This window comes from Pezoporus flaviventris, unplaced genomic scaffold, assembly GCF_033815535.1.
Source record: "Pezoporus flaviventris isolate CSIRO_AGI_PZ_B2104156 unplaced genomic scaffold, CSIRO_AGI_Pfla_v1 ptg000089l, whole genome shotgun sequence".
NCBI classification, from domain to species: domain Eukaryota; kingdom Metazoa; phylum Chordata; class Aves; order Psittaciformes; family Psittacidae; genus Pezoporus; species Pezoporus flaviventris.
In genome coordinates this window covers 411,247-426,470 of record NW_026892637.1, presented here as the reverse complement: position 1 = coordinate 426,470, position 15,224 = coordinate 411,247, and the positions used below count along the sequence as shown (strand labels likewise).

At 42.3% G+C, this 15,224-nt stretch overlaps 1 protein-coding gene across 1 annotated transcript in view; it reads left to right on the top strand.

The window, feature by feature from the left end:
- Positions 1 to 3,190: 3,190 nt before the first annotated feature.
- The window catches only part of RGS7BP (regulator of G protein signaling 7 binding protein), a 39,253-nt gene continuing 27,219 nt past the window's right edge, over positions 3,191 to 15,224 (top strand). Inside the window, exons 1-2 of the mRNA XM_061475708.1 lie at positions 3,191 to 3,839; positions 6,543 to 6,709. Coding sequence (XP_061331692.1) covers positions 3,681 to 3,839; positions 6,543 to 6,709 — 326 coding nt within the window. The 5' untranslated portion in view covers positions 3,191 to 3,680. The remainder of the gene's footprint in view (positions 3,840 to 6,542; positions 6,710 to 15,224) is intronic.

Genomic DNA, 15,224 nt, shown 5'->3' with positions numbered 1-15,224 from the left:
CACTAATGAGTGCACGCTTTTTTAAACTTTCAGTGATTGCAAGCAAAATAAACCTCTTCCTCAGCATCTCCACTGCTAATGCACTTCATGGATATTAGTTTCCTAAGTAAACTTGGAAATTGTTGAGAATGACACAACGGAACTTAAAAAAAGTTCCTGCTTTCTTTAAAATCTCATCTCTTATATCAGTAGTCTTTGTTGAACTGCAGCTAAATTTCACAGAACAGAGATGTCTGTCTTTGCTTTGAGTAGTATCTAGATAAACTGGTTTTACACACTTTAAAAAAATAAAAACTACAAAAGAAAAACTTCATTACTATATTTAGGGTCAGAACTGCTGTATTTACTTCTATGCAAACTAGGTGTAATATTTTTGTCTTGGTACTTGGCCTGTAGGACATGAGTAACAAGAAAGAAATAGCAATTGAAGCTCTGATTCTCAAATGCATTATTGCATTGTTATTTATGACAGTTAAACAGTTCTACTCCAGAGGAAGCTTGCTACAAAATTTGAGCACTTCACCTCCGACACTGATCCAACCCTGCATTTCCAGGGAATAAATCTGTGCTCTGTTTAAAAAGTACAGTATTTACTTAAAAAGATGGTTGGCTCACTTTCTTTAATAATATTAAAAAAAAAAAAAAAAAGAAATGTGAAAAAGTCTCTGTTGTTATTCTTAAGGCTCTCATTTTCAATCCAGCTTTAACACTTACGTTTTATTTTTTTCTGTCCCATGGAGATTATGCAGAATTACTTTATTTATTACCTGTTTTTTTTGGTTTTCTCTCTGTATCTCTTTCTACAGAAATGGCCTTTTTTGCCTTCTCCATTCCTTCGCCTCCTTTTTTTTCACTTTTCTTTTTTTTTTTTCCTCCAAAGACATCTCCTCACATTTCCCAGCCAATCAGTGTATCAGTGTCTCTTTCATAACTTATCTAGTCCATTACATTCTACTCACCCTTGGGAAATGTTATCAGAAGCCAACAATCAGAGAAATAAATAGATTAGACAAAGATTGCAACAAAATGAAACAAGAGAGACTCCCAAGTAAAAAGTTAATCTGAGTTCCGATTTTAGAACTACAATACAGGGTAGGTATAGCAAAACCTACATATTTACTTTTATTTCATTATGAGCTGTAAAATTGCTGTATAACAAGAATTTGACTGTGTAACAGACACAGTACTCTCTGAACCTGTTTCAAGGTCACCTAGCTGTAGTCCTAAGAGGTTGCTTTGGGAGCGAGCAACAAGTCCCTGCTTGTGGCTATCAGTTAAACATCAGGAGACTCCTGCTTCTCCAACATAACCCTGGGGTGCCATCAAATTCATCACGTTCCATGATGATTTCAGAGGTCAGCTTGACGAATGATGGAAATATGCAGTCTTATGAACTGTAGAAAGAATCATGAGATCCACTTCCAAATGTGAACGTACTGAAGATACAATCAGAAGTTAACATGCTCTAGGTCACTGGGCCTTCAAAAGTGTCCCAGATGTTGGCTGAAGGGCAAAATTCAGCTGTGACTCAGCTTTATATAGGACAGATATATCGCCAAGAACTAAACTGTAACCATTCTAAAAGTCAGTGAGACTGGCATAGACTTGAAGGGACCAGAACTGCAGCCAAGGAAGGTAATGTACAATTAATCATGCTGCACTCTTTGAAGATCTATTGTTATTGGTTTTGGTTTTAGAATTAGTATTAATTATTGCTATTACAGTAACTCTTAATAAGACTAGAAATAGACTGAAATAAGACTAGATCATATGAATAAAATTATACGTGAGCAACAATTAAAACACTAGCAATAATGTAGCATAGTACTATGTTTTAATTTCCCTTTACAAATATATGTATTTCGTTCTATATAGATGTGAGGAGATGTATTTGATTTGCTTTTTGCCAGTATTAAATACATTTTCCTTGTCATTAAGTAATGGTTTCTCTGGATATGGAAGCAATATGATGTCCTGGCTAAGAGCTTGTGTTCATGCAGCACCAAATTCAAGCATTTATTTCCTATCTTTAATAGAATTAAGTTTAGTACGGATTTAAAAAAAAAAGGTAAGAAAAATAAGTGGCGTCCTTGCAATAGCACTTGCAAAATCCAAGTTCGTGCTGTCTGGATGCTGAAGATCTAGTAGTGTGTTTACAATTGTAACTTTGTAATTACAAGGTCATTCTAGTTTTACCTAAAGCAATGACAGCGCTTGCAAAACACTGCAAATCTAACGCTAGCACATCCAGTAGCTTTCCCTTTTGGGAAAGTTGCTGGAAATGTCTAAACAAAGTTTCCAAGCAGACTAGCACCGATTTCCACACTCAGGTACCACCAGGGTGTCTGTCAGTAACGATTAGGACTGCTTGGAAAGAGGCCCTCGACCAGCCAGTGTGCCATCAATGACATACTCAAACTCTTCGGCAAGACTGGGGTTCTGCGTGTGATGCATTTGGTGTTCCTTTGCTTGCAAGAACATTACTGAAACATAAAAATCTTTTATTTAACGTCCTTAAGAAATAAAATTACACCAGAAGTCAATTAAACAGCCACAGCTACGTGGCTACAGAAGAACGGGACCGGCGCGGCAGTGGCAGCTGGCCCAGGCTGTCTCAGTGCCCAGGGTAGCCTGGGGAAGTGGGTTCAGAGGAAGCGGGCACAGCCCCAAGGCCGTCTGCTTCGGAGGGACTGCGGCGAGCATCAGCTCGGTGAACTCCAACCGTGCTGGCATGCTGGAGCACAAGAGGAAACTATTTCTCCAACCGATTACTAATTCACCTCTTCAACACTGAACGAATACGATCTACAGTGCTGCCGCATCACACACTCCGAACATCTTCCTTAGAGTCCAAAATAAGGGGGTTTGGTGACAGAAAACAAAACTTCCGCGTCTGCCGGACGGGCGATGCGCTCATGGCTGGAGGAGTGGGGTATCTCTAAGGCTGCGGCCACTGCGGAGGCTCCGCTGGCTTCTCCCTGGGGCACGCAACGGGAGGCGCTCCTCCCCGGCGCTGACCCGCCTCCCGCGAAGGCCGGGCTCGGGGGCGCCGGACGGGCGGGCTGGGCTGGCGGCCAGCGCTGGGGGCGGCTGCGGCTCCTGCTCCCGCCCCGTGGGGGCGGTGCGCTGTTGACGGCGTCACCCGCCGGGCCCCACCGGCCCCTCCGAGCGGCGTCTCCCGACGGGCGCCCCGGAAAAGCGAGACGCGCCGCTGGGGGGAGCGCGTAGGGGCGCGGCGGGGCGGGGCGGGCTCCGCCGCCCGGAGCATCAGGCAGGGCTTGGCGGTGGCTGGATGGAAGCCCGTGCCCGCGGGGCACGGCCGCGCTCGTCACCCGCCCGCTGGCTGCTGGAGGGAGGACGGCAGAGCATGCCACCGGCGGGGCGGTTCCGCAGGGACTGACATGCTGCTGGAGGAGGGAGGGCGCCAGCCCCTCCGCCTTTCCCCGCGGTAGCGGAGGCGATGCTGCAGGGCGCTTCCCGGACTCTCCCGCAGGCGCCAGGCTATCGCCCGCAGTACCCGCGCTCGCTGCCGTGAGCGGCCCGGTCCCGGACGGGCCGAGGCGACGGGCGGCGCGGACCCGCGCCCTTCTCGGAGCGGCGGCGGCGGCTGGGGGTGGAGGCGCTTCCCGCGCCCGCGGGGCCCCGCACGGCGGGCGGCTCCGCACGGCCCATGCGTGTGCATGATCTCTGCACCGAGCGGGCGCAGAAAGCGCCCCCGCTCCGCCGCCTCCATCTTCCAGGGCAGCAGGACCTCACCGCACAGCCGCGACAGTGAACGGCGGGGCAGCGGCTCCGACGGCGCCTACCAGACCCAGAGAGCCCTGGATGACTGCAAGATGGTGGGTACCGCGAGTGGGCTTGCCTTGGCTTTTCGTCTGTTCCGAGTGTCCTCGTTGCGGGCGGCGGTGCCGCTCCTCGCGCCGGCTTGCCTATTCCTATCACGTGCAGATGCACTATTTTTAAAACTGCGGTCCCCACCGGGGTGCTGCCCCGTAGCCCGACTCGTCCCGGTTCCAAAGCGGGAGAGGAGAGAGATACCTGTGGGGAGCCGGCGGGGGGACTGCGGGACGGGCAGGGCAGAGACCTCGCCCCAGCACACGCCGCCTTCGCGGCGCTGCCAAAGCTGGAGTCACTTTTTGCAAGGTCTGGCTAAATCTGTCCCCAGACTTGAACTCACCGAGCCCTAAATACTAGGTGAGGAGCTGGTTCCACTGCGTGACTGCGCGCTCTGCATGCCGTCTTGTGCGGCAAGCACGCTCTCGACCTAAAATCCTTCTCAAACGGGACTCGGAATTTGAGGCTCTGAAATTCTGTTGCTGACATATGTGGTACCCGTTAACAGTCTCCCCAGAGTAGCTGGTTACAACTGTAAAACCCCGGGTCAAGTACCTGTATTCATGCTGGTTTTGTGCTGTCACATTATGGTGTGACATTTTTCCCCATTCACGTTCAAAATTGTTTGGATCCTGACAGTGCAATTTATACCCCCTATCTGGGTCCACGAGCTACAGTTAGATGGACATTGGGCCCAAAATTGCTCCTCTAACCAATGACAGAAATGGAAAACAAAATAAAGTTGCTGCTACTTTACTTGAAAGATCTGGATATTGCTGAATCTCTGTCCAGTAGCATTGGAAATGTACCTGCTACTTCTGTTCTGCTGGATTCTGGCAGTTTTTTCCTCTAATACTGCAAAATGTGCTGGCAGATATCCGCTCTGGTACTTCAAAATTGGAAGCAACTTGCAGTGCACCGAGAAACAAAAGCTGCCACAGTAGCTCTATAAATACACCCAACAAGTGGATCCTACTGGGTCCTGTATTTTTTTTTTTTCTCACCCCTGGCAGCATAATGTGGTTTGTTAAACAGAGATGATAGCTTGGTAGAATTCGCTGACTAGAAATAAAATATCATTTGCAGATGGGTTGTCAAGATGCAGTAAGATTCAGGAGTTAAAACCAATGTTGTATTTTCTTGTCCTGTGACTGGATACTGCAGCACCAGTGTGGTTTTGTTTTCCCAGGCAATGCTGAGGTGGCTGAATGTGTCTGTTTAGACAGGGGATGTCAGAAGAACTGGCAAAATGTGTCTGTGGAAACAGTTACCAGTTCCAGGATTCTCTTGATGCAGAATAATTATGCTGTGACACAATGTAGTACTTTTTTTTCTCTATATACTTTCATGCATTCTCTTAAACTACAGAACGAGAGAGTGTTGAAGCCAGGTTTAGCAAATACGGTGCCTAGGGCTTTGGGTTGTTTTGTGCGCTTTTAATTTAGCTTGGGGTTTGCAGGTGTGAGGGTGAAGATGTATTGGAACGCACTGGGATTGTTTTGCTGCTCCAGAAGCAGAGAAACCTATTTGATACTCTTACAATGAAATTTAAGAAAGCACGGCCAAAAATCAGGTCCCGGTACTAGTTCTCAGTAATACAGGTAATTACAGTTGCATGCATGAAGAGCCAGAATGTAATACTGCAGGAGAAGTGACTCGCTCATTTTCTGGCTATGAAAATTTGGGAGCTTGACTTTAAAATCTGATCAAACCCAGGTTTTTAGTATACTTGTATGTTGGGATATATTGAACTCCTGATTGTAATGATGGCTGGAGAATTACAAGCAGTTCTCTTGTCTGTTTTTATGTAGTTTGGAAATTGAGGTCAAATTAGCAAAACACAGATAAATAAATATTCTGTTTCATTGCTCCCTGCCTTCCACCCCCGCCACCATGTGGAGCAAATGGTCTGATGTGCCTTCTTTCAGAAGACAGCAAATGCTTCATCTCCTTAAAATATAGTCCCACGTACATGATCAGTAGAACTAAACAATAATGATCTTTCTATCACAGTAAAAATCTACCCAATAACATGTAAAAGTTATCCAATAGCATCCGTGTGTTTCTGCGGGGTATTAGATTTCTGTAAAGGTTGAAGTGTTTATTTACTTCTTTGATTGTTTTACACACGCATGCATTTGAAAAAAGTGCTTTCTGGAATCCGAACTGGAAAGTGACAATCTGGTGCATTTTTTCAGCCAATAACTGCCGATTAGTTTTAAGTCTGAAATCTGGTTTGGGGGCCAGTGACAGAACAGAAATTGTTACAAAATAAATTAGCAAAATTGCCAATGTAAAAACAAATGCCACATTCCAATCTGTAAATGTGCTGTTAATCAGGAAGCAGGAGGAGCAAAGGCAATAATTTCTGGAGATATTTTTGTCTTTTATGATAGCAAAAAATAACCTCATGCTACTAGTAAAACAGCTGTTTTTTTATCTCCTTGATATTTAAAACTAATAAATCAAACACTTTCAGAGATCAAAATCAGAAACACTATTTTCCTGCAAATGAACATTTATGGTTCACAGAAGAGGCAGCCGTCAGGGAGGCCCTAGTCATTACTAAATCTTGGGATCTTGATCCTGTACGCCATGCTATTGGAAGCAGCAGGGACAAGTCCTAGGTGGGCATGTTTTTTTAAAAGTGATTGTTTTCATCAGTGTAGTTAAATGTCTCATGTAAGTAAATCCTCTTTGTTTTTCAGCTTGTCCAGGAGTTCAATACCCAGGTGGCTCTATACCGGGAGCTGGTCATATCTATTGGGGATGTCTCAGCCACCTGTCCGTCTCTGCATGCAGAAATGCACAAAACTCGAACCCAAGGATGCGAGATGGCCTATCAGGCTCATCAAAAACTATCAGCAATTTCTGGGTAGGATTCTACTTACTTTTAATTAAAGCTGTACTCATGCACACATCTTTGCACACAGCATTGTGGAAAATTTCAGCAAAAGCATTGACTTGTGTTTCTGGTTTAGGCATAGAGGTGCATGACCACAAATTCTACAGAATGGTCATATTCTTATGGTAGTGCAATTTTGGGTCATATCCTGGTCCCCTTACTAACATGATATCCTACTGATACCACTGGATGCTTTTATGTAAGACGAACAGGATTTTACTCTGTATCACTAGACGACTTTAAAAGATCAAGGGGAAAGCCTTACTTTTCAACAGTGAAATAGCAATAACATTCTGCCCACTCCTTTACTTGGTATACCTGATTGAACAGTAAGAGACAGCTAGCTCAGCTCAACTAGAGACTTTACAAAACTAGATGAAAAAATAATTAGGCAAAAATTACATAAGGGAGGGGAGTACAAATACTATTGTGAAAATTTGTGTTTATATTCTGCGTGTTTCTGAATCCTTATTTCTATTGAAGTAAGAAGTGAAGCCTTCCCAGCATATAATGTTTTCATTTATTCTTTGATATTAACATTATATACATTTCTTTCCATGGTGACAGAATGTATTATCACATACTTAAGACTATGCCTCAGTACAAGATAAACTGGCATAAATAGCTATGTCTTTTAAAATAGGTATTCATGCTACTCACACCAAGTCTAATTATTTGTGTGTTATTCACACCATGGTGACTAGGGCATTTATTTGCATTAACACATGTACTCCTGAGTCGTGCTTCCCTGACTACACTTTGTCAGAACTTTCTGCACTTGCCTTATTCACGGTGGTCCTTTGTGCACCACGGGAGAAAAAAAACTTTCTCTTTTTGCAGCTCTGCTTAATTTCCATTGAAGTTCTTTCATGACTTTAATGTATATGAGAAATCTGTCATAGGTTTAGTGTTAGAGGGAAGACCACACTAACAAACATAACAGAAGGAAACAGTGGTTGGTCATTTTAGTACAACTGTCAGCATTTTCAGATGTTGTTTTGTGCAAAGACTTGTAAGTTGATATTGTGACCTCTGATGTGTTCCTCAAACAAAATTTGTGCTTTCAAGTTCCTGAGGTGAGAATTAAATAAACACACAAGCAGCCAAGAGACACAGGTCCTTTCAGTCAGTGCACTGAAAACATGGAAGCAATCAAAATAATATATTTGATTAGCAGAACCTCACTTGGATTATTTCCCCCCCCCCCCCCCCCAAAAAAAAAACACCAAAACAAAACAGGGATACATGCTCATTTAGAAGTATGGAGGCTTTTTTAAGTAATCATTTCACAGCTGGGAGTCTGTCACATACACAAAGATGTCCTGAAGGTTGTGCAGTCACTGTGAGATTGACATTTAGCTAATCTAAAACTGTTTTAAATAACTGTGATAATAATATGATATCCATAACAACTGGTAGGTGTTAGAAACCCTCTGGAAATTACTTACTTGGTTTAACAGGCATTTTACAAGATGTGCTTTGCATCCCCACGTTCCCCCACCTGAGGAAAGCTATATGAGCCAATTAACTTGTTTGTTGTATCTGTGAGGAAAGGTGGGACATGAAGGTGCAGCAAGGATTCAGTGTAGAAAAGAAACAGGAGAGGAGTAATAAAGTTTTCTCATAAGTTCAGTCATTAATTCATCAGGAAGAGTGATGTAGTGCTTACGGCATAGGATCTTGAATGGGAACCTAATTTGTTAGGAAAAAGACTCAGTAAGAAAAATGCTTTGGGACAGGAATTTACTAGGGACAGGAATGTATTAAATCATACTCAGTATTAAATAGTCAGGAGGGTAGTGCATTGCTCAGAAGCTACTGTTAGTCAGCAGACTGGACAAAGGCTCATTTAGTTTGCTGCTTTAGTTCAAAATGCACTGTGAAAGCTTCTGGGTAACACACCCAGTTCTGTCTTCCAAAGCTTGTTAAAGAAAGCCTATTGCTTTCCTACCCAGAGAGAATAACAACAATTAGTGGATTATGTTACTAGTCTATAAAATTTGCTTTCATATCAGCATTCTATTGGTTAAGGTCATCAGTAATGTTCAGTTGGTCTCTAAGTGACCTGAGCTGTTGCAGGGCACAGTTTCTTTGAAGAAGTTGGCATCACTGTCCAGTACAACATTAAGTTCATTAATCTTACTTGGACTGGTGTCTTTCTTGGAAAATCAGCAGAGAGCTTCATTTTACGCCTCCTGCTTGAATACATCAGGATTGGAGACTCTTAAATGCTCTCCTCATTCAGTCAACTAGAAGAGGCAACTATTCCTATTCCTAACTCACCTGTTCCACAAGACTAGGGAAAGTAGCAAAGAGGAAATGTGCAAAGACTTGGAAGGAAGAAAACAAGAACACATCCTATGAGTGCTGAGAAAGGCAGCTCTAGAAGAAAATTTGGAAATTACGGGAAGAGAAAGAAATGCTGAGGTGGAGATAATGCATTAGAAACTGAACAGTATAGAAGTCATGAGGAGAAGAAAATTTTGACTATGGACATATTAGTGATGGAATATGAAATGGACATCATAGTAGGACAGTGGTGTAATATGATAAGAAGACCTATATAATAAGGTCTAGCTGTAGAAAAAGTATACACAACAAAGGAGATTCAGCTAGAGAAAAGGAGGAAGTAAAAGCCAGACTTATATTCTAAAAACTGAGAGAAAGAAAAACAAAGGACATGATGACAAAGATAAGGAAGTAGCAAGGAAACATCTTATGAAGCCTGCACTGGATTAGACTGTATCACCCCAGCTAGCTCAAATCTGACAGCTGCTGGTAGCAGAGAACTCATAAAAAAGCATATAAAAACCAGGCTGTGCATAGAGCGATACCTCCCATAGTATGCTTGCCACTACCCAGCAATCAGTAGTTATGGGATTTCCTGCAAAGGATGCATCTGAACAATTTGTATTTGACAAATATGAGTTCTTAGAAAAGATTTTAGGAGTTGTCTAAATACAAAGGTCTTCTACTTAGGAAATGTTGAGGATGAATAATGAGATCTTTACATTGTGGTGTGTTTAAAAATATTACAACAGAAAAAAAGATTATATGAGAAAGAAAATGTCAAATTCAATCTCCAACTTCATAGGGCCTCCTAGCTATTACATCCTTGTCTTCACTTGTTCTTTTCTGATTTTTGTTGTAGAAGCAAGTGAAATTTTTCAAAAAGCAGATGCATGCCTGACTTTATCAGCAATATCGTGCCTTTCAGGAAATGATGAATACAAAGAAAAAGAGTTCAAATTCAAATATCCTAATTCTAGTTGGTGATCTTCTAGGAATGCGAGTTGAAGTATACTCTGTAAGTGTTGGTTTTCTCAGAACTTCAGGCCAATTCCTGCTCACCACACTCATACTAACAATTCTTAGTGATTTTTAATGAACTGTCTTCTGAAGAAAGTGAGTATGGTTTGGTCTTTTTATTATATTTTCTGCGTATCAATTTATCAGAAATGCAATATCTCAAATTAATTACATTGTGCACCCTTGCGGTATCAGATGACACGGTCAAATCTGAAGAAAGTAAAGCCGCAAGAAAATGAGACAGCATTACTTTTTCCAAAGTAATAGTACTTGTAACAGTATGAAGGGGGGAGGTGGGTAGAATGCAAATCTCTGTTTTCAAAGGGAGTCTGCTTTATGGGGTGATAAACAGCAATGATATTTTAGAAGTCATCAAACTGCAAGCCAGTTTTATAGGTGAAGTACACCAAGTCTGGGATGTAAATGGAAAGGTGACTCAGAACTGTATTTTAAGATACAGGTCTGCACAACTGTCTACACACTTTTGTAAATGTCCCTTTCATATTCTCAAGCACTTGATACACTTACATAATGCAAGTATTTCTGTGTGTACTTGGCACGCTGAAACCAGAACTGACAGTATTATCTCCGTGACAGTCTGCTATTTATGTTGACAGTAGGGTTTTTGGTTGGTTTAATTTTTCTTTTTGAGTAAAGTGAAACTGTGCGGAGTTTAGGGGTGCATGGCAATGTAGATCTGTGCAAACACAGCTTTGAAAGTGGCTCTCCTCTGTTGTTCAGATTGCAAAGTCCTGATCTAAGGAGGAATAAAACCCTATATCAGTACAGGTGTGGAGCCAACCACCTGGAAAGCAGCTTTGCAGAAAAGGAGCTGGGGGATTCTGGTGGACACAAGTTGAACATGAGCAAGCACTGTGCCCTTGTGGCAAAGAGGTTGAAGAGCCTCCTATGCTCCATTAAGGAGTGTTGCCAGCAGGGAACTGATCTTTACCTTCTACTAAAGGCTGTTGAGGCCATTTCTGGAGTACTGTATCCAGTTCTGGGCTCCATAGTAGAAAAGGGAAAGCAACATACTGCACCAGGTCTAGTCAATGGCCAAGAAGATGATTAAGAGTATGCAACATCTGACATACGAGGAAAGGCTGACAGACCTGGTATTGGTTAGCCTGGAGGACTGGAAAGGGATTTTGTCAATGTGTATAAAAAATAACTCATGTGATATAGAAGACAGCCAGACTCTTCTCAGTAGGACAGCAAGTGCAGGTTGAAATACAAAAAATTTGATTTAGAGGTTTTTAAACCCCTTTTTTTCTGTAAGCTCTGTAGAATATTGGAACAGGTGCCCTGAGAAGTTTTGGAGTCTCCATCCTTGGAGATACTCAGAAGTCAGCTGGATATGTTGCTTAGTAGCTGCTATAGCTGACACTCCTTTGAGCAGAAGCAGTGGATTATTTCGAGATGTCCACTCTGGCCTGTGACAAGAGACACTGTAAATCTTATTGGAAAAATTCCAAGCTGAAGTTTCCTTCTTTGACATTGAAGTTTCCTTCTTTGATATTGAGGTTCTATAAAACAGTTGTCAATGTAACTTGCCCCTGAATTCAAGAAAAGTTAAGGAAGTAGACCTAAAAATCACATTCTGATTGCACTCCTGTGTTTACTGCAGTGCACAAAAATGTTAGCATATTTCAGAGAATCATGGAATCATAGAATGGTTTGTGTTGGAAAGGACTTTAAGATCATCTAGTTCCACGCACCAGGCAGGGATGCCTCACACTAGACCATGTTGACCAAAGCTCTGTCCAACCTGGCCTTGAACGCTACCAGGTTCAAATGCTCCAGGGGTGGAGCATTTATCCCTTCTTTGGGCAACCTGTTTCAGTGCCTTGCCACCCTCATAGTAAAGAACTTCCTTATATCTAACCTTTACTTCCTCTGTGTAAGTTAAAACCCACCTTACAAGCATGTCAGGGTCCCTCTGGATGGCATTCCTTCCCTCCAGCGTATCAACCGAACCACACAGCTTGGTGTCATTGGTAAACTTGCTGAGAGTGCACTCAATCCCACTGTCCGTGTCAGCGACAATGATGCTGAATAGGATTGGTCCCAACACTGACCAAATAATGTCACCACTCATTACTGGTCTTCAGCTGGACATTGAGCCAGTGGCCACAACTCTGCATGCAGCCACCCAGCCAGTTCTTTATCCACCGAGTGGTCCACCTATCAAATTGATGTCTCTCCAATTTAGAGACAAGGATGTTGTGTGGGACAGTGTCAAACACTTTGCACAAGTCCAGGTAGATGGCATCAACTGCTCTACCCCTGTCCATGAGTTCCGTAGCCCCATCATAGAAGGCCACCAAATTGGTCAGGCAGGATTTCCCCCTTAGTGAAACCATGTTGGCTGTCACCAACCGCCTTGTTTTTCATGTGCCTTGTTGCTTTAAGTATGTAGTTTTAGGTAATTCCTACTTTTGTTTTCCTTTGAAATCTACAGTAGATTTCTGATTTTTTCAATGAGCGATAGAGAGTAATTTTTCAGCCCCAATTAATATTATATCAGTTCCTATGGTGGTATGAAAACATTCTGTGGTTAACCAAATTTTTATTAAACTGCCCACCTTTTCCCCAAGTTATGGCACTTTGAAATTAATAGTCTTATTTCCACAGCCCACAAGGAAACAAAAAAGACTGCTGCAAAATATTTTATAAATTAAGAGAAAAGGAGACTTAAGGCTTATAACTTAGTGAAAGCTACATTATGAAAGACATAAAAGAAACCATTCTAATTTAACATCTTCAGATGTTAAATAAAGCACTGCTGGCAGGCAGTATAGCTGAACAGAAACAAAACACTTAGCTCAACAGGGCTAACTGAAGTTATGTCAAGAGACAGAGCAACAAACTAGAGTGTCATCCAAGCTAGGTACCAGTCAAGCAGCATGTATGGAGATCTCCACCTTCCATAGATGTCATTAAAATCCCTGCTATTGTATCACTTGAAGTGTATGTGTGAGAGGTGGGACGAGTGATATTCATGTTGATCCCTGGAGTTCTGAATTACAGGAATGGCATCTGTATCCTACCTTAGCATTATTTCAACAGCCAGATGAAAGTTAAGAATAAGGTAAGTGGTTCATAGAGGTTGCACCATGATAACCTGAGCATGGCCTGGTGAGAGTGTAATTAAATATTAAAAATAATGTGGTAATATGTAAGAAAACAAAGCGAGCAGTCTATATTCATTGCAAGAATCAATACTGTTACACATGTTAATGCCCCCTGAATTCATATGGTGGTTTTGTTTGTTTTTTTTCTGAAATACTGCAAATATTTGAAAGAGTAAGATCTTAAAAATCTAATCTTAAAAATCCTATAAAGAAAATACAGTGACTCAAATCCCATTTTTGACTAATGGGAGTTGGTCTACATGGAAATGTTTGGGGAATTAAGCTCATACATGGATATTTTGTGAACATACTTTGTTTATGGACAAACCAGCACACAATAGCACAGTAAGTATAACATAGCTTGCTGCTTTCTCAAGAGGGTAAGATACACATACATTATTTTCATTAGATTCCTTTGTAAATTTCTCTCTGATTATACCACTCATGTGCATCAAAAATGAATGGTGGAAAGGGACATGGAAAAGCTAAAACCATTTTATGTGGCGCTGAGTTATGGTGGATTCTGTTGTTGGGAATAAATACGTTTATTTAAGCTACAAGTCAAAAAAGAAATCATTTAAGTTGGCTATCTCAAGTTCTAATAGGCAAATTCAGAAAGCAAATAATGGAGGAGGAAACAAGGTTACTTACCTAAGCTAGAGTTCTCAAAATAGCTAACCTCCAAAGACTCATTTTTCCTTTGTACCTTTGTCTTTGGAACTGTGCTGTAATAGGTAGTTGGAATTTGAAAATACAAGGTACTAATATCTCCCTTTCTAGAACGGTCTTTTATAACTGGAGGTCATATTTAATAAAGGGCAAACATGCCTAAAAGTGAATTTAGCATTTACTTCTCTGTGTCCAAAACAGCAATGCTGAAAACCTGGAAGTTCTACATCTGCAGTGACACGGTATAGCTTAGCTTTGACAAAGCTGAAAAGCTTAGAGCCTTGCTTAACAGTAAACCTAATCAGCTGGCAGAAGTGGGGCATTCTTGCTTGTCCAAGTTGTGATGACCTTCATCCCAGAAGTGCTGTCAGAGCATCCTCAGAGCCTGACACACACTGGCAATTTGGACTCTTCACAAAACACAGTGACACCTGCTACTTTCTTTTAAACCAAAGTTGAAAGTGGGTCAACTTAATTTCTAGACCACTTGCACCCACTTCCTAGAAGAATGTTCTGACTACAGTCAGGAAAATGTGGGAGCTAAAAGTAGAACTGGCAGCATCTTTGTCAGTCACTTATTTGACCCTTTCATCCATCTCACACTCAACTGCACATTCACAGAACTTGCCAGTGCAGCACTGCCACTGTTCAGACACTCAAAGACATGCTGGGTAAGCCAGGCAGGTAAGCCTGCTGCTGATGTGAAGGGTCCTCTAACAGAAGAGAAGCTGTGTCTCAGCCCAGCAGCCTGGGACTCTGCCCCATGCTCACATGCTCAAGGATCACCACAAATAGCAACGTTCTCCCCAGGAGATAGAGAGCAGCATAGCTCATCCACTGTGACATGAAGCTGTAACTGCAGGAAGAAGGAGGTTCACTGCCATCATCTCTACCCAGTGCAGAGAGTATCATGCACAAGGGAGCAAAACGGTGCACAAGTCTGCACGGTACTTGGGTTTCAAGCAGTGCTGGTGCCGGTGAAGAAGACTGTTAAAGAGCTTCCTTGGTGTTAAGGTGAACTTGTGTTCTAGTCCTTTCTTCCAGGGTATTTTCTGTGCTTAAGCAGATAAATCACATAAAGATGTAAAAGAGATTCAGAACTCACATAAATGATGAGTATTCTTCAGCATTCTCCATCTTCAATTTGGTGAACTGTAAATTCAACTGCACGGTACCTTGGTCTAGGGTTGAAGTAGGCTGAAGATTTAGGGTGATTTGGCTTCTGTTTTGACATGTCTTCTGCATTCAGCTCTCCATTCTGGGTCCCAAGCTCCAGCCTGGAAGAGGAAACCAAATAGTAAGGTGTTGCAGTATTTGAAGTCCTTCACTGGAATACTCTTCTCTGCTATGCATGTGCAGCATTTCACCAAAGT